The sequence below is a fragment of the Pleurodeles waltl genome, chromosome 11, assembly GCF_031143425.1.
Source record: "Pleurodeles waltl isolate 20211129_DDA chromosome 11, aPleWal1.hap1.20221129, whole genome shotgun sequence".
NCBI classification, from domain to species: domain Eukaryota; kingdom Metazoa; phylum Chordata; class Amphibia; order Caudata; family Salamandridae; genus Pleurodeles; species Pleurodeles waltl.
The window spans coordinates 67,696,841-67,721,971 of record NC_090450.1 but is presented as its reverse complement, the minus strand read 5'-3'; the positions used below and the strand labels follow the sequence as shown (position 1 = coordinate 67,721,971).

At 42.7% G+C, this 25,131-nt stretch overlaps 1 protein-coding gene across 2 annotated transcripts in view; it reads right to left on the bottom strand.

Annotated features, from left to right (window-relative positions):
• Window positions 1–25,131, bottom strand: part of PIK3CA (phosphatidylinositol-4,5-bisphosphate 3-kinase catalytic subunit alpha) — a 372,723-nt gene that overhangs the window by 14,241 nt on the left and 333,351 nt on the right. For both annotated transcript variants that reach the window (XM_069213071.1, XM_069213070.1), the window contains exons 18-19: window positions 24,764–24,881; window positions 9,578–9,729 (exon numbers count right to left, since the gene is read on the bottom strand). In XM_069213071.1, coding sequence (XP_069069172.1) covers window positions 9,578–9,729; window positions 24,764–24,881 — 270 coding nt within the window. The remainder of the gene's footprint in view (window positions 1–9,577; window positions 9,730–24,763; window positions 24,882–25,131) is intronic.

Below are 25,131 nucleotides of genomic sequence, written 5' to 3'. Positions count from 1 at the left end.
AGGAAAGGCGTCACAAATTTATGCACTGGCTGGCGCAATCACAACCAGCAAGACGCTCCTGCTGCGATGTAATGTGGTGCCTGCAGTGCTTGGCCCTGTCGTTTAATTGACAGATTCAATCCAATTGAGCCGAAGGAGTTTTTTTCATTTTCCAGTCCTTGTTATTAAGCTATGTGGTCTTTTACTAGAAGTTAAACTTGGTTATGCTTTTTAGTAGTATCTGGTTATCTAATAGTGTTTATCCAGTGTAGAAGATGAGTGCATCCTGAAGTAGCACATGGTTTGGGATTCTTTCAAAGCAAGAGTTAAATGTATAAAGGTTCATGTTTTCAAATGTTTGCATGTAGAAGAAAATAAGTTACTTAACTGTAACTGTAGTTCTCCAGGTTTGTAATTTTTCATAGATTCACATACTTTAATCATTCCCCGTTGTCGAGGTGGGAGTCCCCGGTACCATAAAAAAGTTCTGTACATTATACTAAAAGGCTTTAAAAAGGAATGCAAAGTTCCATTTAACAGCCTATCCATATCCTTTGTTAAAAAATACCCAAAGCTATGCACTCACCAATCAGGCGACAGCACCCTTCAGAACCCTCATTACAGAGGCTCCAGTTTCGCAGATTTTCTACTGTACATCAGGTGACGGGAGTCTCCTTGAGCTCTGCTCAGTTTCTTTTCAGAACAGCTAACTTCAACTAAAAACGTCTAGGGCAGACGTGATAGAGGTCCTTCATCTGTTGAAACATGGTTAAAAGAGCCATAGGTACTTGGACTACGTCAGGATGTCCATGACAGATGAGGAATGTGTAATCCTGTTGATAGTTCTATTCTGAAGAACATTCATTTTCCTCCATGTCCCCATAAAAGTCCAGGACATCTGTTACATGAAATTACATCAGACTGGCAATTTGAAGGGCACAGTCACTAGCCTCTTCCTCATGATCAGACTGTAAAATCTGAGCTGGTAGTAGTCTTGACCCCTTTGATGGCCGAAATGTGTCATGCTCCCTTAAAACTGCTGTTGACGGTATCAGCATCAATGAGACTGCTGTCGATGTCACCATCAAGACAGCTGATGATACACTCGCCGTCGACGGAACAGGTACCATCCTCGACGGGATCAGCATGGACAGGTTTGTCATCAAAGGTACCTTAGATGTTGATGGTCTCGTCAACGGTGTCATTGTCAAGTGTCTTGTCATTGATGTTATGTACAAAAGTAGTATTTTTGAATATTTGTTTTCTTAACAGGCTTGATGATTCTTTAGAGGGAAGAGGTGGCTACAAGCACTGCACAAAACAAGCCCAATTTAGTAAACTGAATAAGTCTTTTTTGCGCTGCCTTTGTGGAAGTGCTTCAAGGAGGACTTTTCACAGAATGTGCCCCTGTAGAGGGAAGGAGAATAATTCTCCTTAACCAATAGATACAATACCAACCTCCTTTCTCTGTCTTCCAGGGCTTTAGATGTAAAAGTGTGGCAAACATAACATTGAGCCACCTTAGGTCTTGGATGAAGGCAATAAATACACTGAGAATGAAGTTCATCAACATAGATTTTCTTAAGGTCACCAGATAATTTGGGTTTGAAAAGTGATTTCTTCTCTGTCAGCCATGATGTCAGTTGGATCTCCCTGGACCACAATTTGAAACTCTCCTTTTTAAACTAATCACATCAAACAATTAAAGTAATTAAACATTTGCCTTTCAATGGCCAAAAGCAATGACAAAATGGCCTGGTGTGAGACTAGATAGCAGACCAGAAGACACACACACATGCATAAGGTCTTGCCCTTCCCTGTTCTCCCCAACAAAGACAACATTTTATTTTGCTCTCATAAGGAGAGGCCCTCTTTCAATAGTAAGTAGGGGAGGTTCAATACAATCTGCAGCTACAAACAGAAGGTAACAGTGGAGCAACAATCAATTCAACCACTAGCATCCTTAACATGGCCACTGACTGGTAGCAGGGGTTTACCTCAAGCACCACAATGTGAATGTTCTTAAAGAACATCAGTATCCTCTAGCTGAGGAGACCATTCTGTTTAAAACTTTATTACTGAACAGAAAGGTGTCTGCTATAGTACAACAGCTCTGGTAAATAAGCAGCTGCTGTATATACTACCAATGGCACTATGTAGAAGTGGGAACTATGTTACAGTGAGATAACATCTTAATACCGCTGATTATCAGTCTAAATAACAGCAGTTTGGTTATGCGTCTTAATATGAGCCTTGTATTTCTTTACACATACTCGTCGCAAATGTGAACACTGATTGCTGCAAAAATGCCATGGAGAAAGGGCAAGTGTGTGGTGGGAGGAAAAGGGAACAGACATCGAGGTGGTGGGAGTGGAAGAAGGGATACTAAAATGTTCAGCAGGAAGGAGGTGGGATTAGGCAAAGGGCTGGGCCAAGGAGCTGCAGCACAGACAGACGGTCAATGATTATGAGAAAGTGGAAGGCAAAGAGGGAAAAGCAAGCATGAGTAGAAGGGGTTAAAGAGTAAGCCGATAGAAAAATGGAGTGGGCACAGGAGGTGGATTTGACCAGAGAAACTGGATGGGACTGGATTAGAGAGGAGCAATAGGAAAAGTGAATGGGATGGGGAGCTGGGATGGAGCAGGGGAATTATACACCCCTTCAACTGCAAATAGGACGAGGACACGAGGTGACAACTTTTGTATTTTTTTTAAATTTTTATAAGAGAGTTCAGTTCATATGGGATGCACATCTCAAGAAAAATTGAACTGGAACCTCTCAACACTCCGGGCCTTGTCAGCATTTGCTTCCACCAAAATTCTAGCCTCATTATGGCACTAAAAAAATAATAGTGATAATCAAGCACTATGTGACATAGAATGAAGAAAGTTAGGTAACTGAGGATGATCTCATGTTTGTTTGGCAAACAAAACAGAAATTGTATACACTAAGTGGTTCATCATGCTAGCTTAGCTCAATATAAACCAGACTGAGATGACATGGGGAGGTACAAAGGCCGTAAAGATCCTTTTAAGCCTTAAGTTACAGGTCACGTTTACATGGGGGCTCTTACTCTGATATATCCAAGAAGTACAATGATTACTCAGAGGCAGGAAGTAAAAGGGATCGAAGGGAAATACCTATCACAACCACAACTCTATATCTCTGCCTTTTAACAATGAGTTCTGTTAATTTGATAAGCATCACAAGTGGCTCTGTCGAACATTTTTTCGTGACGTTATTAAAGAATACTCTAGTCCAATACCCGACATGATCACAATTACCGATGCTTCAACAAAGGATGCCACACATGACTATCACGTGCTTTGTTGTGGAGCAAGGAATGAAGACAGACGAGAGTAGTAAAAAATGTGCTATTAAAAATGTTTCATTCACAAGCATTACATTGTAGATTTTTTATACTTTTTTGCCTCAAAATGACTCAAAACACCCCTTTTAACAAAGCAGTAGGCTCAAAGCCGGTCTGAACAAATCTGTGCAGACTGTGCAAGAAGAGTGCAACACACATCATTGGTATTTTCTGTGTGCAACTGCAGACTTTGTGGCAATGCTGAAATAGTTGTAAGCACACAATTAGAAGCACAAAATGCTATTATATATATATATATATATATATATATATATATATATATATATATATATATATATATATATATATGGAAAATGTCACTTAACCAGTGTACATCTGTTCGTGGCATTTGTCGCTGCAGATTCACATGCTGTGCACATCCCGCCATCTGGTGTTGGGCTCGGAGTGTTACAAGTTGTTTTTCTTCGAAGAAGTCTTTTCGAGTCACGAGACCGAGGGACTCCTCCCATTTCGACTCCATTGCGCATGGGCGTCGACTCCATCTTAGATTGTTTTCCCCGCAGAGGGTGAGGTAGGAGTTGTATATGCTAGTAATAGTGCCCATGCAATGGAGTGAATGCGTATGTACATAATGAAGTTTCAAGTAATATATTTACAAATGTACAAATGTTTAAGATCTACTTCTAAACGGCTACAGGCTCCCGGGGAGGCGGGTGGGCGCATGTGAATCTGCAGCGACTAATGCCACGAACAGATGTACACTGGGTAAGTGACATTTTCCGTTCAATGGCATGTGTAGCTGCAGATACACATGCTGTGCATAGACTAGTAAGCAGTTATCTCCCCAAAAGCGGTGGTTCAGCCTGTAGGAGTTGAAGTAGTTTGAAATAATGTTCTTAGTACAGCTTGACCTACTGTTGCCTGTTGTGCAGTTAACACATCTACACAGTAGTGCTTGGTAAATGTATGAGGCGTAGACCATGTTGCTGCCTTACATATTTCGTTCATTGGAATATTTCCTAGAAAGGCCATGGTAGCACCTTTCTTTCTGGTTGAGTGTGCCTTTGGTGTAATAGGCAGTTCTCTTTTAGCTTTAAGATAGCAGGTTTGAATGCACTTAACTATCCATCTAGCAATGCCTTGTTTTGAAATTGGATTTCCTGTATGAGGTTTTTGAAAGGCAATAAATAGTTGTTTTGTCTTTCGAATTAGTTTTGTTCTGTCAATGTAGTACATTAGTGCTCTTTTGATGTCTAATGTATGTAGTGCTCTTTCAGCTACAGAATCTGGCTGTGGGAAGAACACTGGTAATTCTACCGTTTGATTCAAGTGCAACGGTGAGATTACTTTTGGTAAAAATTTAGGATTTGTCCGTAGAACAACTTTATTTTTGTGTATTTGAATAAATGGTTCTTGAATGGTAAATGCTTGAATTTCACTCACTCTTCTTAGAGATGTGATGGCAATTAAGAATGCAACTTTCCACGTTAAGTATTGCATTTCACAAGAGTGCATGGGCTCAAAAGGTGGACCCATGAGTCGTGTTAAGACAATGTTGAGGTTCCATGAAGGAACTGGTGTTGTTCTTGGTGGTATAATTCTCTTTAGGCCTTCCATAAACGCTTTTATGACTGGTATCCTAAATAATGAAGTTGAGTGCGTAATTTGCAGGTAAGCTGAAATTGCCATAAGATGTATTTTAATGGAAGAGAAAGCTAGTTTTGATTTTTGCAAATGTAGTAAGTATCCTACTATATCTTTTGCAGATGCGTGTAAAGGTTAAATTTGATTATTATGGCAGTAATAAACAAATCTTTTCCACTTATTTGCATAGCAGTTTCTAGTGGTAGGTTTTCTAGCTTGTTTTATGACCTCCATACATTCCTGTGTGAGGTCTAAGTGCCCGAATTCTAGGATTTCAGGAGCCAAATTGCTAGATTCAGCGATGCTGGATTTGGATGTCTGATCTGTTGTTTGTGTTGTGTTAACAGATCTGGTCTGTTTGGTAGTTTGACATGAGGTACTACTGAAAGGTCTAGTAGTGTTGTGTACCAAGGTTGCCTTGCCCATGTTGGTGCTATTAGTATGAGTGAGTTTGTTTTGACTCAACTTGTTTACTAGATATGGAAGAGGTGGGAGAGGGGGAAAAGTGTACGCAAATATCCCTGACCAGTTCATCCATAGTGCATTGCCCTGAGACTGATGTTGTGGGTACCTGGATGCGAAGTTTTGGCATTTTGAGTTTTCTTTTGTTGCAAATAGATCTATTTGTGGCGTTCCCCACATTTTGAAGTAAGTATTCAGTATTTGGGGGTGAATTTCCCATTCGTGGATCTGTTGGTGATCCCGAGAGAGATTGTCTGCTAATTGATTCTGAATCCCTGGAAAAAATTGTGCTATTAGGCGAATGTGGTTGTGAATCGCCCAATGCCATATTTTTTGTGTCAGGAGACACAACTGTGTCGAGTGTGTTCCTCCCTGTTTGTTTAGGTAATACATTGTTGTCATGTTGTCTGTTTTGACAAGAGTGTATTTGTGGGTTATTATGGGTTGAAATGCTTTCAGCGCTAGAAACACCGCTAACAGTTCTAAGTGATTTATATGAAACTGTCTTTGCTGAATGTCCCATTGTCCTTGGATGCTGTGCTGATTGAGGTGTGCTCCCCACACCCTGTCATGGATGCATCTGTCGTTATTACGTATTGTGGCACTGGGTCTTGAAAAGGCCGCCCTTGGTTTAAATTTATACTGTTCCACCATTGAAGCGAGATGTATGTTTGGCGGTCTATCAACACCAGATCTAGAAGTTGACCCTGTGCCTGTGACCACTGTGATGCTAGGCACTGTTGTAAGGGCCGCATGTGCAACCTTGCGTTTGGGACAATGGCTATGCATGAGGACATCATGCCTAGGAGTTTCATTACTAATTTGACCTGTATCTTTTGGTTTGGATACATGGCTTGTATTACATTGTGAAATGTTTGGACTCTTTGTGGACTTGGAGTGGCAATTCCTTTTACTGTGTTGATTGTTGCTCCTAGGTATTGCTGTGTGTGACATGGCAGAAGGTGTGACTTTGAGTAATTGATTGAGAAACCTAGTTTGTGTAGGGTTTCTATGACCTAATTTGTGTGTTGTGAACACTGTATTTGCGTGTTGGTTTTGATTAACCAACCGTCTAGGTACGGGAACACATGTATTTGCTGCCTTCTGATATGTGCAGCTACTACTGCTAGACATTTTGTAAAAACTCTTAGCGCAGTTGTTATTCCGAATGGCAACACTTTGAATTGGTAATGTATCCCTTGGAATACAAACCTTAGGTACTTTCTGTGTGAAGGATGTATTGGTATATGGAAATATGCATCCTTTAGATCCAGTGTTGTCATGTAGTCTTGTTGTTTGAGCAGTGGGATTACTTCTTGTAATGTAACCATGTGAAAGTGGTCTGATTTGATGTATGTATTTAATATTCTGAGATCTAGTATAGGTCTTAGACTTTTGTCTTTTTTGGGTATCAGAAAGTACAGTGAGTAAACTCCTGTGTTTATTTCTTGTTTTGGTACTAATTCTATTGCCTCTTTTTGGAGCCATGCTTGAACTTCTAATCCTAGAAGCTTTGTATGTTGTTTTGACATACTGTGTGTTTTCGGTGGGACTGTTGGAGGGAATTCGAGAAATTCTATGCAATAACCATGCTGGATAATTGCTAGTACCCAAGTATCTGTTGTTATCTCCTCCCAATGTTTGTAAAATTGGCTTAGTCTTCCCCCCCACAGGTGTTATGTCATGGGGATGTGTGACTTGTAAGTCACTGCTTATTTTGAGGACTTTTGGGGCTTTGGAATTTTCCTCTATTTTTTTTGGAATTGTCCCCCTCTATATTGCCCCCGAAAACTTCCCCGCTGATATTGGCTTTGGTAAGTGGGCCTTGTTTGTGATGTTGTGGTTTCTGTAGGTTGTCCTCGAAACCCTCCCCTAAAAGGTGTTTTGTGAAATGTGCCTCTGCTCTGCGGGGAGTAGAGTGGGCCCATGGCTTTTGCTGTATCAGTGTCTTTCTTGAGTTTATCAATAGCAGTGTCGACCTCCGGCCCAAACAACTGCTGTTCATTAAATGGCATATTTAGACGGCGTGTTGAATTTCCGGCTTGAACCCTGACGTGCGCAGCCATGCGTGCCTTCTTATTGTTATTGCAGTATTTACTGTCCTTGCAGCCGTATCTGCTGCATCCATTAAAGACCGTATCTGATTATTGGAGATACTTTGTCCTTCTTCCACCACTTATTGTGCTCTTTTTTGGAACTCCTTGGGTAAGTGTTCTATCAAATGTTGCATCTCATCCCAGTGAGCTCTATCATATCTTGCCAAAAATGCTTGTGAATTGGCAATGCGCCATTGGTTTGCTGCTTGTGCTGCAACCCTTTTGCCCGCAGCATAAAATTTGCGACTCTCTTTGTCTGGAGGTGGTGCGTCCCCCGAGGTATGAGAGTTTGCTCTCTTACGAGCTGCCCCGACAACTACTGAGTCTGGTGTTAACTGCGTTGTAATATAAACTGGATCTGTTGGCGGTGGCTTGTACTTTTTCTCCACCCTTGGAGTTATGGCTCGGCCTTTAACAGGATCCTGAAAGATTTTTTTTTAATGTTTTAGCATTCCTGGGAGCATAGGTAGTCTTTGGTATTGGCTATGAGTGGAGGATAGCGTGTTAAACAAAAAGTCATCCTCAATTGGTTCGGAATGCAAGGTGATGTTATGGAAAGCAGCTGCCCTTGCGATCACCTGTGTGTAAGATGTACTGTCCTCAGGTGGGGATGGCCTGGCAGGGTACGAGTCTGGGCTGTTGTCCGATACTGGAGCATCGTAAAGGTCCCATGCATCGGGATCATCTTGACTCATGGTAGTATGCGTCGGGGAGTGCATCAGTGGAGGAGTTGCTACTGGTGATGTGTGCACTGATGGTGGTGGAGACGGTGGTGGAGTTGTTTTCCTTGCCACCTTTGGTGTGGCTCCTTGTCCTTTTCTTGAAAGGCAAGTTTTCTTTTTATTTTAATTGGGGGAAGAGTGGTTATCTTCCCTGTGTCTTGTTGAATGTGGAGCCTCCTTTGAGTATAGTCTGGCTCTACTGCTTGAAGTTCCTCTCCGAATCTATGTTTTTGCATTTGGGAGGACAATTCTTGTTCCTCTGTATAGGAACCTGTTTTCCGCTCCGAGGCTGGATGTTTCGGAACCGAAACTTTTTCGGACGTCTTTTTAGGCTCCGAAGAAACCTTTGTAATTTTCGGTGTGGTGGTGTTTCGGTGCCGAATTTGTTCGGTGCCGCTGTCACGGTGTCGAAATTTCTGAGCCGATGTCTCGGATCCGAGATTGCTGTGTGGCGGTATCTCGACCGGAGTCGGATGACTTCGACACCAGCGTGCCCTTTTTCGGTGCCTTGGATCGGTCACCTATTTTTTGGGGTAAGCCATGGCCTGTTGGCGGTGGCGTCCCCTGGGCTTTTGTTGACTTCTTGTGAGTCTTATGTTTCGACGTCTTACTCACGGTTTTCGGCATTTCTTCGGCCTCGAGCTCTTCCGAGTCCGACTCTTGGATAGAGAAAGCTTCCTCTTCCTCCTCGAAACGCTCTTGTCCTGTCGGCGTCGACGCCATCTGCAGTCTTCTGGCTCTTCGGTCTCTTAACGTCTTTCTGGACCGAAACGCTCGACAGGCCTCGCAAGTATCTTCCTTGTGCTCTGGGGACAAGCACAAGTTACAGACCAGATGCTGATCCGTATACGGATACTTATTATGGCATTTTGGACAGAAGCGGAATGGGGTCCGTTCCATCAGCCTTGAAGTCACACGTGGCCGGGCCGACCAGGCCCCGACGGGGGATCGAAAAAACCCCGAAGGGCCACCGGAGCTCTTCAAAATTCGGTGTCGATCTGTTGTAACTAACCCGATACCGAACGCAAACAATACCGATGTTTTTTCCGAGATTCTAACTAACTTTCCGAACCGAAACACGGAGCGAAAAAGAACACGTCCGAACCCGATGGCGGAAAAAAAAACAATCTAAGATGGAGTCGACCCCCATGCGCGATGGAGTCGAAATGGGAGGAGTCCCTCGGTCTCGTGACTCGAAAAGACTTCTTCGAAGAAAAACAACTTGTAACACTCCGAGCCCAACACCAGATGGCGGGATGTGCACAGCATGAGTATCTGCAGCTACACATGCCATCGAACATATATATATAAAAATAACATTACATTTCACTTTTCTGCCTTACCTTTCAAAGTCCCGGGTTTTCGTGCATTCCTGGGTTCCTTTACTTATTACAATTAGAAAATCTTGAGTTAGGACGAAGGGTACTCGCTCTCGTTTATAACCAAACTTTTTCTTTTTGTGATCCAAAAAGTGCCCAAAATCAATATGGAACAACTGGAAGAAAAACATATATGTATATGTCATTTAGATGATGATGATCCAAGTTTCTACCTTGATTAAACTAACTACATCAACATTTTATTCTAATGGTGGAAAGGTATTTCGTTTAAAATAGCAAGATTATATAATGTCAATCCATTTAAACAGGGGTTAAACATCAGTGCAGTTACAAGCTGATTGAGTAGCACAATGTACTTAGATAACAGGTCACACAACTGATTTATCTGAAAACAGGACAAACACTTTGATAGACAAAAGCACCTTTATTCTCATTTGATGATGCTAATGAAAACTATGTTTTTCATTCAAATTACTAACACAGCTCTGCAAGATTCTGGACTCGAGTATCTTTCAAGTCAGAGGTTTGAATCCCGTCACAAATCATTTAATCTTCCACTGTATTATTCAGAAAGCTAGGAAATGCCAAAACTGCACCGCCTGAATTGCATACGTTCTCATCAACCACAAAACGACCCGACTTCAGCTTGTGCTGCAACAGCTAGAGACTCATGTATTGGTTCTCAATATCCAGTACAAACACAGTAACATGACAAGAACAATAATCCTAATAGTCCCAGAAATTTAAGGTGGTCGTAACCCAAAAACATTTGATTAGACCAAAACTCTTGCTGCAGTGCAACTAAGATATTGGGTAGCCTGTCAAACTCCACCTTTTCTTTGCTGCATGCTCACAACCACATTAGCTTATTACTTTATTGTCTGGAAGGTTGGGATTGAGCTTAGACAAAGACTATTTGATTCAGTAGTACATGGATGGATTAGACATTCACCTCTCCTGTTGCTTTCAGATAAACGATGCTCCAATGGGATTCAGTTGTGCGCAGACAATGAAGGAGACCGCACACATGGATAATTGTTGCTGCAAGTGACCTGGCCACATTGCAGTCCTGTTGGGCACCTATGCAGGACCTATGTAGTCAAGAATTTTCCAGCACTACCGGAAGGCATTTGAAGGGGAATGCACTTATGTGACTGATCTGGTGTGTAAATTGGAGCTGCCAGTGCCGGGCCTTCTGACTACGTTGGCACACCCATATGTTTGGAGATGGGAACATCTGGGTGAGTTCTTCATTTCCCATCAGGGGTGTCAGAGAAATCAACAGCATTAGGGAAAGGTGGAGCATGCATCAAGAGTAACACTGGTCAAATAAAGGCAAGACAACGAAGCAAAACATGCCCAGTAGAGGTGAGGGACAGAAGGGGATAGTGGGCTGCAGATAAGGAAATACCGCTCCCACTAATCGCCTTACTCGTAGCATACTTCTGAGAGGTCAACTTGGTGTCACCTGCAGGAAAGAGGAAGGTTATTGCATTCAGACGTGGAGCTGGGTCAGAGTTTAAAGAAATTTCAAGGTTGTCATGGATGTCAAAGAGAAACCTATAAGAAGATTCAGTCTATTCAATAGAGACTGGAAGTGTGTCTACTGGAGATGGTTCACCTGTTGACCATGCCTAGTGACAGATCTAGGCCGAAGGCCACCAAAGACTAGAAAGGGTGAACAGAAGTTTATCTGTTGTCCAGAAAATGCAAGTACCTTCTGTATTTTATAATTGAATCATGATTTTAACTGCCCTTTGTAGGAGGCTGGTCTGGTTTGTAGTGGGTACCTATTGAACTTACACCTTATACCAGGTCCAGTTTTCCCTTATTAGTGAAATGTAGGCAGTGTCTAAAAGCCAGGCTCTCTAGAGGTAGCTGTGGATGGGCAGTCAAGGCTTATGTAGGAGACCTTCAAAGCTCATGCAATACCACTGTAGTCACACAGTACTCACACACATGAAAGAAAATACTCAGTGTTAAAAAATAAAATAAAGGTCTTTTATTTGGTGACACATATACCAAAATTCCATAGAGACTACACTCCCTTAGGAGGCAAGTAATACACAAATTATATACATTAGTATGCAGTTAGAAAACAGTACAATTAGTGAAAATCACATAATTAGAAATGGGCCTAGGGGGAAGCACAAACCATATACTAAGAAAGTGGAATGCGAAAGTCGGTCTCCCACCTAGGCAAGTGTAGTGTGTAGAGGGGAGCTGGGAGTACTAGAAAACCCCACAGGTAATTACTAGAACCCACCCCAGTGACCAGGAAAGCAGGAGTAAATCACAGTAACTTTCCCAGAACACACACAGAAACTAAAAGAAGAATTCTGCAAAACCATGAAGAGACTGCAAAACACTAACAGTGGATTCCTGGACAAGAAGACCTGTGGAAGAAGAGGACCAAGTCCAAGAAGCACAGAAGGGTCGAGGAAGAGCAGGAGCCCTTCCTAATCTGGATGAAGGTGCAAAAGGTGAACCATTGGTGAAGAAGAAAGTCAGCACTGCACCCAAGAGGACTAAGTCGGGTTCCTGGAGGGTGCAAGTGATGTCCCACGCCAGATGGAGGATTGCAGTCGGGGTTTCGTCGTCTGAGTCTGCCAACAAGCCTTGGCACATACAAAGCATGCAGTTAGCAGTAAATGGTGCAGCGTGGGACCAGGTGGACTCTACCCAGGAGCGGGGGTCAGAGAGGCCCCTCAGCAACTCCGAGACCCCACAGAAGACCAGGCAGCGCACACAGGAGTCCCCCAGCATGGGCAGAAGGGGGTTGCAAAGGAGGCCCACGGAGCACTACGACAAAGGCTCCCACGTCGCTGGAGAACCACTCAGGAAGCATTGCATCGCAGGATAGAGTGTTGGGGCCAGAGCTACAAGATGCACAAAGGACTTGGAAGAAGGATGCCAACAAGCCTTGGCAGCTGCAAAACATGCAGTGCAGTGCACGGGGTACTGTCTTGCGTGGGAAGGCAAGCTGTTACCTCCACCAAAGTTGGACAGTTGGAAGAGAGAACCGTCGGGACCACTTCAGTCCACCACCTGTGATGCAGGATCCACGCACTCAGCAGGAGAGGGGATCCACGGAGCCAGTCGCCGTTGCAGTTGGTGCCTGCAGAAGCAGGGGAGTGACTCCTTCACCCCAAGGGAGATTCCTTCACTCTTCTGATGCAGTCTGAAGACGAGCTGTCTTCAGAGGATGCACAACTCGGAAACAGTTGCAATTGCTGACAGGAGCCAAAAATACAATGTTGCAGAAGGTGTCTTGCTTCTTTGTTGCAGCTTGTGGAGTTCCTGGAGGGTCCAGATGCAGTTTCTTCAGTGAGAAGTCAAACTGGAGGATGCAGAGAATTCCTGCTGGAGTCTTGCAATCCGAATCTGAGGAACCACCAAAAGGAGAGACCCTAAAAAGCATTGAAAGGGGGATTGGTCACCTATCAGGGCAGGGCTCTGATGTCACCTGCTGGCACTGGCCACTCTCATGCTGCCAGAGTTCCCTGCCAACCTTGAATCCAAGATGGCAAAACCCAGGGACCCTCTGGAGGAACTCTGAGCACCACCCCTGGGGGTGGTGATGGACAGGGGAGTGAGCACTCCCCTTTTGTTTGTCCAGTTTCGAGCCAGAACAGGGACTGGGGGTCCCTGAACCAGTGTAGACTGTATTATGCAAGGAGGGCACCAAATGTGCCCTTCAAAGCATTTCCAGTGGCTTGGGGATGCTACTCCTCCCGAACCTGTAACACCTATTTCCAAAGGGAGAGGGTGTAACTCCCCTCTCCCATAGGAAATCCTTAGTTCTATCTTCCTGGGCTCGAGCTTTTCAAGCAACAGGGGGGCAGAAACCTGTCTGTGAGGTGCCCGCAGCTTGGGCTGCCTAGAAAACCTCAGAAGGCTGAATTGGCAATTCTGGGGGTCCTCTAAGGAGCCCCCAGAGTGCTTGGAATCATACGACCAATGCTTGCAAAACCCTTGGGGTATGATTCCAACATGTTTGATACCAAACATGCCTATGTTCGGAGTTACTGTTATGTAGCTGGACACAGGTCCATGTACAGTACACGCGTAAAGTGGCATCCCCGAACTCACGAAGTCCGGGAAAATGGTCCTGGAGGTCGCAGGGGCACCTCTGCTAGTCCAGGGGAGCCCTCACACACAGGTACTTTGCACCCTGCCTTCAGGGTTGGAGGGCCTGCTATAGGGGTGACTTATAAGTGACCTGGAGCAGTGTAAGTGGCAGTAAAAGAGTGCCTGCACCTTTTCACGCACGCTGCAATGGCAGTCCTGCAAAAGCCTTTGCATGGGCTTCCTATGGGTGGCAAAATATATTCTGCAGCACATAGGGATCCCCTGGAACCCTAATGCCCTGGATACCTAGGTACCATATACTAGGGACTTATAAGGGGGGCACCAGTATGCCAATTGCGGGTCAAATACTGTGTTAACAGTAACCAACAACCACATTTAAGTGATAGAGCATAACTACTGGTGTCCTGGTTAGCAGGATCCCAGTAGACACAGTCAAACACACTGACAAACAGGCCAAAAGCGGGGGTAACCAAGCTAGAAAGAGGCTACTTTCCCACACTCTTTAAAGTTATTTAAAGTTATAGCACATAATGCAAAGAGTTCCTTCTGTTATTTACTCTTCTATGTTTTATCTTAGTTTCTAACCCCTAACAATTCATAAAGAAAGCCTTGACAGCTCAACTTCCGTACCCCAGACAGTCAAATGCCCGTTTACATTCATTTTTGTGGCCCTTAGAACCAATTCTAAATGAATGAAGACTCCCCTTCCAACTGTGTTTGTTTTTTGGCTTACGCATAGGGCTAAGTAGGAAGGTGTTGATAAATGAGGAAAGTCTAAAGACCAGGAGTAACAAATCACCACTCCCGCCCCCAAAATAACCAGACTCTTATTATCTTACTTGGAGGATTCCAAACAGGGAGGGGAGGAGAGAGAGAGAGGGGGAGAGAGAGAGGGGGGGAGAGAGAGAGGGGGGGGAGAGAGAGAGGGAAAGAGAGAGAGAGGGAGGGAGAGAGAGGGAGAGATAGCAGCCTCTGCAGACTAGTTATGGTAGTGTGCATATGACAATAAGTCACAGATGGGGGCTACTGCTACTACTGACAGTGCCAGAAAGACCTCAGAGAAAGTATAGTTCAGCTTGGTTAGAGAAGGCATGGGTGCTCACTCATGCGTGGGCCACTTTCCAATGCGAGTGAGCAGGGGTCTCAAGAGACTGATTATGCGGAGTAGTGCTTGCACCAGTCGTCACAGTTGCTGTGTCCGGGGGAAGGTCTACAAGGAGCGGTTTAACTCACACCCATGGTGCTGTGAAAGGTAGGTGAAGTTGTTGGACAGACAACGACCAGAAGTTTATTATTTGCAAACAGACACTGAAATAATTTCAAAAGGCTTTCAGCTGGCCATTTAAGGTATTCCGCAATATGTCTTATTTGAGGATAGACATTGGCATATTGCTGAGACCTGAGCTCAGGAATCTCAGGAACAGAGGACAAGTGGAGTTTACTCAAGAATCAGTTCCCAATCTAAAGAGTTGAAAGTACCAGACATGTATTCCATGAACTCCCCCATCAAACAAAAGGCAGCTTAAGGCAAGCTCTGAAGCAAAGGAGGCATGACTCCTTACATGGGTAGCGTCACATACTCTTGGGTCCAGTGCTGCTCTGCCTTTGGAGCTACCTTCTAATACCACTTCTGCTGGTGATCAACTGGAATAGAAGAACTCTGCTAGGGCTGGTGCTTCTAGGCGCATGCGTTTCTTATGCATCCAGTGCTTCGTTGTGGAGTGAGACTGTCTGAGCAGTGGCAGTGACCTATGATGCAATGAGTCTCTGTATCAGTAAGTTTTGTTCTCGTAGGTCTCTTCATTATGAGGCGATTGTGCCCTTCCGCCTGGCCTCATTGACCTGCTATACAAGAAACAGATTTCTCGTATTGAGGCAAAAGGTTTAACAATTAGGCTTGTTTACCATCTCTGGACTCATCTAATCACTTACCAAAGGCTTTTGAGGGTGACCTCCAAACAAAACCAAAAGTCTCAATGCTTCACTGAGAGTAAAAATCTCCTGACTTTTGTTCCCAATGAGGAAATTCAACATCTACTTTGGGATAGAATCAGGTAACCGTAAATATGAATACACACCAACCAGCCTCAGAGTGGCCATGTCCTGATGTGTTACACAGGTCAGAGCCAGCAAACACTGGTTACACAAGCAGAAAGAGGAGAACTGAAGAAAAAGGCAGCACAAGAAGTTAACAAAAACTGAAAGACTAAGGGTATTGTGAGAGAGAACCCACAGTAGGAATAACTCTAGCTTCAATGAGCACATTCTGACACCATTTGGAGAGAAAAGATTACGGGTGAGAACTCGCACCTCTGCCTGAGTGCCATGAGTGGAGTGTTCAGAGGACCAAGATCTTAGCCAGAATGTATTACCCTTCAGAAAAATAAACATGTCTGAGCCACATTTCCTAACAGACAAATGTCCCTGGCAAGCTGTCACTGCTTCATAGCTAGCTAAGAAGGATTTCACCCAGGTTACTTACCCGTCATTATAAAATGTTGACGTTAATGTAGTAATTAAGTTGTACTTCTGCACACTGTTCATATTACAGCAATACATATATACATTTTAAAAATAATTATTACTTGCCACTGCCTTGGCTTCCCAGCATTCATCATCTCTGCACAATACTGATCAGTTACTGCAATGCACAGTGCGCCCAAACAGCAGCCGTATTGAAGATGTAACCTCTAACAGCAGTTTCAGCTTTATTGCAAACAATGTACCCAGCATTTCAAATAACATACATTGAAAAACTACATATCCCTAAATCAGCCGAGATGCTCCTTTTTAATTTTACCTGTACTTCACAACCTGAAATGTTTCTCTGATTCATTGACATGTCAAAAGGTTTTGTGTTGGGAACTCCTCGTTTAGCATCACTAGGCCTATTTGTGGGTTTCTTCCAACTGAGTGAGATTTTATTTTAGTAACTTGTAACACCCTCCTTGGAGTCCTTATATTACCCATTTTGCATCTCAAAAACCTTTACAATACTAGAACCACTATTCCCTGCAGGACTCAAAACCTACATTGGATCCAGGAACTTCAAACTCTTAGTTTAGATTGAAAAAACTGAGCTTTGTTTAGTAATTGGCCAAATTCATCATAAAAAGGTTTGATTCCCAGCACTGCTTTTTGCTCGTCGGCTAAATCTATTAACCTCAAAGAAGCTTCTAGCAATGGTAGATCAGATTGTAAACAGGTTTTAGACATGTTGAGCTTCTTGCAAGTCTTCACATCAATTATGTGACACAGGCATGGCTCTTCTAACAAGACGACCCAATAATAAACTGTGCTACCAAAATTCTTCAATATCTCTCAGAGAAGGTTGACTCTCATTCACAATTGAACAGTTTCCTTATAAATAAAGCCTGGCTACACACTTTTTCCTTCAAAAACACATTGCAATCAAATGTATACCAAAACAAGTTGTTTTTCTATCAGTAACTTATATTCTGTTCTGTTAACCCCTTCGCTGCCAGGCATTTTCCCCCTCAGGTGGCAGGCCTTTCTTTGGTTATTTGGGGCAGTTCACACTTAGGCCCTCATAACTTTTTGTCCACATAACCTACCCACGCCAAATTTGCTTCCTTTTCTCCAACATCCTAGGGATTCTAGAGGTACCCAGAGTTTGTGGGGTCCCCTGAGGAGACCAAGAAATTAGCCAAATTACAGCGGAAATGTTGCTTTAAAAAAAAAAAAAAAAGGAAAAAAGGGCTGCAGAAGAAGGCTTGTGTTTTTCCCATGAAAATGGCATCAATAAAGGGTTTGCAGGGCTTAAATCACCATCTTCCCAGCTTTCAGAAACAGGCAGACTTGAATCAGAAAACCACATTTTTCAACACAATTTTGGGCATTTTACTGGGACATACCCCATTTTTACTATTTTTGTGCTTTTAGCCTCTTTCCAGTTACTGACAAAAATGGGAAACCAATGCTGGATCCCGGAGAGCTAAACATTTCTGAAAAGTAAACATTCTGAATTCACCAAGCGGTCATTTGTGCAGCTCATATAAGGTTTTCCTACAGAAAATAACAGCTGAAAAAGAAATATTGAAATAGAGGATGCGAAAAAACAGCCATTTTTCTCCACGTTTTTCCTCTATCTTTTTCCTGCAATGTCAGATTTTTGAACGCAATATACCGTTATGTCTGCTGGACTCTTATGGTTGCGGGGATATATAGGGCGTGTAGCTTTGTCAAGAACCCTAGGTACCCAGAGACAATAAATGAGCTGCACCTTGCAATGGGTTTTCATTCTATACCGGGCATACAGCAATTCATTTGCTGAAATATGAAGAGTGAAAAATAGGTATCAAGGAAACCCTTGTATTTCCAAAATTGGCACAAGATAAGGTGTTGAGAAGCAGTTATTTGCACATCTCCGAATTACAGGGTCCATATATTAGCATGTGAATTACAGTGCATTTCACAAATAGACGTCTTTTACAAACTGACTTACATTTGGAAGGAAAAAATGTTGAGAAAGACAAGGGGCAATAACACTTGTTCTTCTATTCTGTGGTCCCTCAAGTCTCCCGCAAAAAATGGTACCTCACTTGTGTGGGTGGGCCTAGTGCCTGCGACAGGAAACACAACATGAACACATCACATTTTTACATTGAAATCTGACATGTTTTTTTGCATTGTGCCTAGCTGTGGATTTTGGCCTCTAGCTCAGCGGGCACCTAAGGAAACCTACCAAACCTGTGCATTTTTGAAAACTAGACTGCTAAGGGAATCCAGGATTGGGTGACTTGTAGGGCTCTCACCAGGTTTTGTTACTCAGAATCCATTACAAACCTCAAAAGTTGGCTGAAAAAACACTTTTTCCTCACATTTCGGTGACAGAAAGTTCTGGATTCTGGAGAGGAGCCACAAATTTCCTTCCACCCACCGTTCCCCCCAAGTCTCCCGATAAAAATGGTACCTCACTTGTGTGGGTAGGCCTAGTGCCCACGACAGAAAATGCCCCAAAACACAACATGTACACATCACATTTTCCAAAAGAAAAACGAGCTGTTTTTTGCAAAGTGTCTAGCTGTGGATTTTAGCCTCTAGCTCAGCTGGCACCTAGGGAAACCTACCACACCTGTGCTTTTTTTTTTTTAAACTAGACACCTAGGGGAATCCAAGATGGGGTAACTTCTGGGACACTCACTAGGTTCTGTTACCCAGAATCCTTTGCAAACCTCAACATTTGGCAAAAAAACAAAAACAAACAAACAAAAAAAAAAAAAAAAAAAATTTCCTCACATTTCGGTGACAGAAATTTCTGGAATCTGGGAGGAGCCACAAATTTCCTTCCACCCAGCCTTCCCCCCAAGTCTCCCAATAAAAATGGTACCTCACTTGTGCCCGCGAAAGGAAATGCTTCAAAACACTATGTGGACATATCAAAATGATCAAATACAAAATTACCCATTTTCGCTTTGGAGGTTCTGGGGGACCTGCGTTTTTGGTCCTGGGCTCAGCAACCATATAGGGAAACCTACCAAACCCAAACATTTCTGAAACCTAGACACTCAAGGGAGTCCAGGGACATGTGAGTTGCGTGGATCCCCCAGTGTTTTCTTACCCAGAATCCTCACAAACATCAAATTTAGCTTAAAAAAAAAGAATCTCATTTTTTCCACATTTGTGTGTGGGATCACTGCACCAGGACCAATGTCCTACCACCCAACATTCCCCTCAGTCTCCTGGTAAAAATGATACCTCACTTCTGTAGGTGGCTCAAGTGCCTGTGACAAGGAAGAGCCAAAAACATGTCAAAATTGAGGGGGGAACCAAAGCGGGTCCAAAAGGGCAGTTTGAAAAAAAAAGTAGGGTGACAAGTGGGGCAGAATTTTTATCGCTATAGATGAGAGAATGCTGGGTGGGAGGAATTTTGTTGATTCATGCAGATTCTGGAAGGTTCCATCAAAATAATGTGGGGAAAATGTGTGATTTCCAGCAAAGATGGAGGTTTGCAAGGCATTGTGGGTTAAAAAAAAAAAATAAAAAAAAAAAAAAATGGCGACTGGGTGCATGTGAAGCCCACCACCCTGGACTCACCCAGATGTTTAGTTTTCAGATTTGTCTAGGTCTTGTGTATATTTCTACATGGCAGCATCCCAAAGTAAAAAAAGAGCCGTCCTCACCATTCCAAGTGGGACGATTTAGAGAGTTAGACAAGCTCTCATGGCCCAAATGTAAAACCAAAACCCCAAAATAATCAAATGTCCTCTTGCTTGCCGTGGGATAAGATGTTTTAGTGTGCAGTGGGAGAGCTGAACGACTGTTACCCCCTGCAGTTGGGGTGGGAGCATAACCATTTATTTTGATTAATTCCCTGGCATCTTAGTAGGCTTTAAGAACCCCCCCCTCCCTGGCACCAGGGAAGTGGATTCGGGGGTAGTTGCCCCATCAGCCCACCGGTGAGCAGAACAACTTTGGCCTCAACCCACTTTTTTGAAAAAAAGAAAGAAAAATTGCCTGGTCACTGGTGGGCTTTCTGCGGCCCTTTGGGGGCACATGGTCCTTCCAAAAACAGGCCGATCTTCCCCCCTATGGGGAGCGACCCTTGCCCGAGGGGCTGCCCGCCCCAAAAAACACACACATACACTCACACCAATTCCTGGTGCCTAAGTGGTTTCTGATAGAAATAGGCCGATCTGCCCCCAAGGAGGGCAGAAATTACCTAGAAAGATTTTACTTGCCTAAGGGGTCGCTCCCAAAGTAAAAAATAAATAAAACAAAAACACAAAACTATGATCCCTAATGCCTAAAGGTTTCTGCTCCCCCTGGGACCAGAAATGGCCTAAAACAAATTTGCCCCCCACGGTAGCGACCCTTGCCTAAGGGGTCGCACCCCTTGTGTGAAATTGACAAAAAAAAAAAAAAAAAAAAATCCACTGGGGTCGCTCCTCTTATTAGTAAATAAATAAAAAAAAACTCCATGTTGCCTAGTGGGCATTTCTGCTGCCAAATCGCTTCACGATCGGGCAGCAGAAATGCTCAGAGACATCAAAGGAAAGGAAAGGAAAGGCCTTTCCTTTCCTTTGATGTCTCTCTTGCTCCCTCCACGTGACTGGCAGACAAATGGTTTTGCATTCCTTTTCCGATCCGCGTGGTGGGGGCGGCCTCTGGGACGGGGATGGGGGTGCCTCAGACATCACAGGGGTTGGAGGGGGGGTGTAAGGGGAAGCGACTTCCCTTCCATCGCTACCCAGGGGAGGGGGGTGCTTGGCCATTAGGGGTCATGGCAGGATGTAGCAGTTACGTCCTCGGCACCCAAGCGGTGCAAATGAGGACGTAACCGCTACATCCTGTGCACCCGAGGGGGTTAAATAAAGAAGATAAAAAGAATAACAATATCACATAGATTACACTGAAAGAAGGTATAGCACCCAGTATTTCACCGACATGTTACTACACTAATTTATCATTCCAACTTTTAATTATAATTGACTCCTGAAACCCTTTAAAATTCAGTGTGCCCATTTCGCTGACCCTGTCTCGGTCCAAGATATTCTAAACAAAAAGGATGAAGAGCAAAGGAAGATACATGTTGTGCATGAGTGCAGAAAAAAGTACGTATTATACAGGTAATCCTACCATTAACCTAAAACGCCATTTATTTATTCCACATCCACTATTGTTTCAATAGCTACCGACTCCCGAAATTTCACCAACTCTTTAAGCAAATTTCTTGCCCCTTGCGTCTGGCTTTTCTGTCCTTACGTTGATAAAAGGTTTATATATGGAAAGGAGGTGTACCAGCCATTGTTGAAAAGACGGAGGCTCCAGGTTGAGCCATGCAGAAGCTAAACAAAGGCAATACACCACCACTGATAAGAATATAAAGGCCCGATATTTTGATGTTGCTGGCGCCTCTATTACCCCCCTAAAAGAATGGTAGAAGGGTGAGTTCCAAATCATACTTCATTACTTCCTTTAGGAATCTTGTGATCTTAATCTTCAATGCATCTGATCTTGTACAAGTGGCGAACATATGTGTTAAATCTGCCCCAAAAGCACAGCATCTTGGGCAGGATGCCCCCTTTATCCTCCCCCATTTGGATTTTTTTAGATGGGGGTATAATATAGGTTAAAGATTGTCTTACAATTTGCGTCTGCAGTACGGATGACACCAATACGGTATAACTTAACTCTAAGGATTTATAAACGCTAGTGTCCCTGGTATTTAATCGAGTTTGCTGCTTATCCCTGTGTTTCTCCAGACCATCAGGTTGTTCAGAAGTTAAGATTGGGTACAGAAAGCTTACTGAGGGTGGGGCTCTCCCGGTCAGTGCTGCCATAAGGGGAATCCTTCCGAACCCTCCTAACCCCCCCCCCCCCCCGATTTTCCTGAAAAAAAAAATCCCTGATTCCCAGGTATTTGAAAAAGCTGCTCTGCTCGAGCCCGTAGCTCTCCTGGAGGTCCTCGAATGTTCTCACCCTGCATCTTTCAAAAAAGTCTCCAGATTTTTGAATCCCCAGCTGCTTCCACTTTGCTTAATGCCTATCCCAAAAGATTTCTGGGACGGATGGATTGTTATAGATAGAGATGTATCAGCTAAACCTTCCACGGCCAGCTTTCTTTCGCCACGAGTTCTAACATTTAAATGCAGTCTCTAATACCTTGAGCCGAACTTTCTTGAAATAACTGGGTTCCAACAGGGTTAGCAGTCCTTTATTAGACAATGAGCTGGTGAGCAATTCTTAGATATATGAAACATATTCTATCCCCCTTAAACCATTGTCTTTATTTACCACCAGAGGCCGCATATACTGTAAGGCAGTAGCCAACTGATACAATTTTAGATTAGGTAGAGACCACCCAGCTCTTACCCTAGGTAAACTCAGATGTTTACTTACCCTTCTAGCCCTACCAAATTCATTTTGTTATTAAATTATCCATTGCTGTAAACCATGTCTTTTTAAATTTGAGTGGAATTACCCGAAACTAGTATAAGACCTTCAGAACAAAATTTTAATTATATTGTTACGATACATTATGGACATATGTAAATTATTCCACCTACTAAAGTTCTGTTTTGCTTTCATTAAGATTGGTGATGGTGTTAACTTCTTTTCCAAAATGGAATATCCCATATTACTCTCAATGATCAACCAATGTGTCAAAGAATATCATCATAATATGAAATTTCAATACGTGATTAGAAAAACCAGTGTGCACCACATGCATGAATCATCAGAAGAGGCTTCATTCATACATAGGCTTCATTCTGTTTACATTGGTCCAAGGTATGATAAAGATGGTTCTCTTAATGAAGTCTCAGACAAAATTGACCAGTAACAACCTACTACATTGCAGTGTTGCGCTCAGAGTCCACCAATTAAACATTCACCAATATGGAGATGTCACAGTCTCACAGCAAGCTGAAACAACACTTCCACTTTAAAATAAAACCGGATATCAACGGACCCTCAAAGTACGGATACATTTCCAATCCAAAATGCAGTCCTAAGGCGTGACATACAACTTAGCACAACTTGAAGAATATCTTGGCCATGCTAAATTTTGGCATTTTGTTCCCTTCATCGGACAGAAATATCATGCCCACTAAATGCATGTGCAAACTAACTGAACCCATACATTTCAATCAACAGCAAAACTCCTCTCTTGCCAATTTTCTGATATGTTTGGAAATACATCAATGTGACCATGTGCATTAAAATCATCTTAATATGAGATTTCAATCTCCAATTTGCAAAACCAAAGGGCATCACATGCATGAATCATCAGAAAATGTAGCTCTCGTAGGCTTTACTCTGTTTTCAGTGGTACAAGGTATGACAAAGGGAGAAAATTAACCTCACCTGGAACATGTCTTGCCTAGCTGAAAATTTACAATACTTCTAAAGTCAACACAATCAGTCCTCTCTGATCACATTAATGATCATTGCCCTCACCTCTACTCTTCAATACCTTTGAAACTCAGTGTATCCTACCATACGCATTCTGAAACATAACGCAAACCACAAGTTCATTATCTCAGTTTACCTCGGAGGATCGGGTTTGGATGAACTAACCTGTGCAAATTAGTCATCAGCAATACTAGATACAATATCTTCTACATGAACATCCCTAGGTTACTATCACAACTAGCAATAAGTACAAAACACTGTGCATATTTCCCTGAATCTTCTGAAAAATGGGGCCTCTTTATCTACAAGCAACAGAAATCCCATTTTATGCCTCGAAACATGACAGAATAGAATACAGAAGCATAGCACCCATACCCAAAATTAATAAAAGAGAGATTGAACGTTGCAGTTCCTCTCTTCTGTCTTCTCCTACATAATGCTGTGCCATAATCACTTCGAATCAGATTGCATTAAGATATTTACCTGGATTAAAAATAAGTTTGGCATGATATTTTGTAAAGTATTGCTATCATGCAGAACTAGCCATTGGGGCAGTGGAGTGCTTTACAGATAAGAGTGTGCATTACAAAAATCCAGATGTCAAAGGGAGAAGAGCGAATCAGGATTTAGCCTAGTATTCTCCAGAATGGAGTTCCACCATTATAGCGTTAGCCAAGACAACACCTGTTTAGAAGTTTTGGCTCTCCTGATTTTTGAGAATTAGCCTTGTTTGAGTCGTTTTTCATTGCACACATACAAACTGAAGTTATTTTGTTTAGGTAAGGCAGAGTATATTGCTTTATGGATGATAACCAAGGTTTACAAATTAAATTTTTCAGGCCTGAAGATCACTCTTTATGATTGATCTCTTGACTGTAAAAAGGTGATAAGTTCTAATCCACCGAATCTTCTCCCCAGCCAATTCCTGAAGTATTTATCACAAAACGTACACTAAGCCTTCTTCTTAAAACACACACCTCTCACTCTCATTCAAAACAAAACCCTTGTCACATATGCTTGATTTCCAATGAGCTATCAAAAAGCACAGAATATTTATGTTTTGATATAACAAATTGAAATAGCATATTGAAAAATGTTGTTGATATGCCATACACAATGTATTTTCCATGTGGGTTTTCAAGCAAAGTCTCATCACATTGTGTTATAACAACACTATCTGTATCATTTGGTTATCTTTTTAAATCATTGGATATGTCTTACTTGTCCATCATCTTTCACCATGATGTTGCTGTTGTGGCGATCACCAATTCCCAAGATGAAGGTAGCAACACAATAGCCAGCACAGGAGCGTGTAAACAAGTCAATGGCTGCATCATACCTGAGGTTGGGAAAAAATAATGTTCTTTAATACAAAAATCTATAATATAATAATTGCAACCATAAATGAATAATAAATGCAATCATCATCTGCAATGAGTTCTACTTAATAAGCAAAGAGAAAGAACTGTCAATGATCAAAACACCAAGTTATAGGATATGGTGGGAACATAATACATTCAATTAAAATTTTTGTTGCAAAAAAAAAAAAAAAAATACATTAAAGTGAAATTGTACAGCAGCTTTCATAA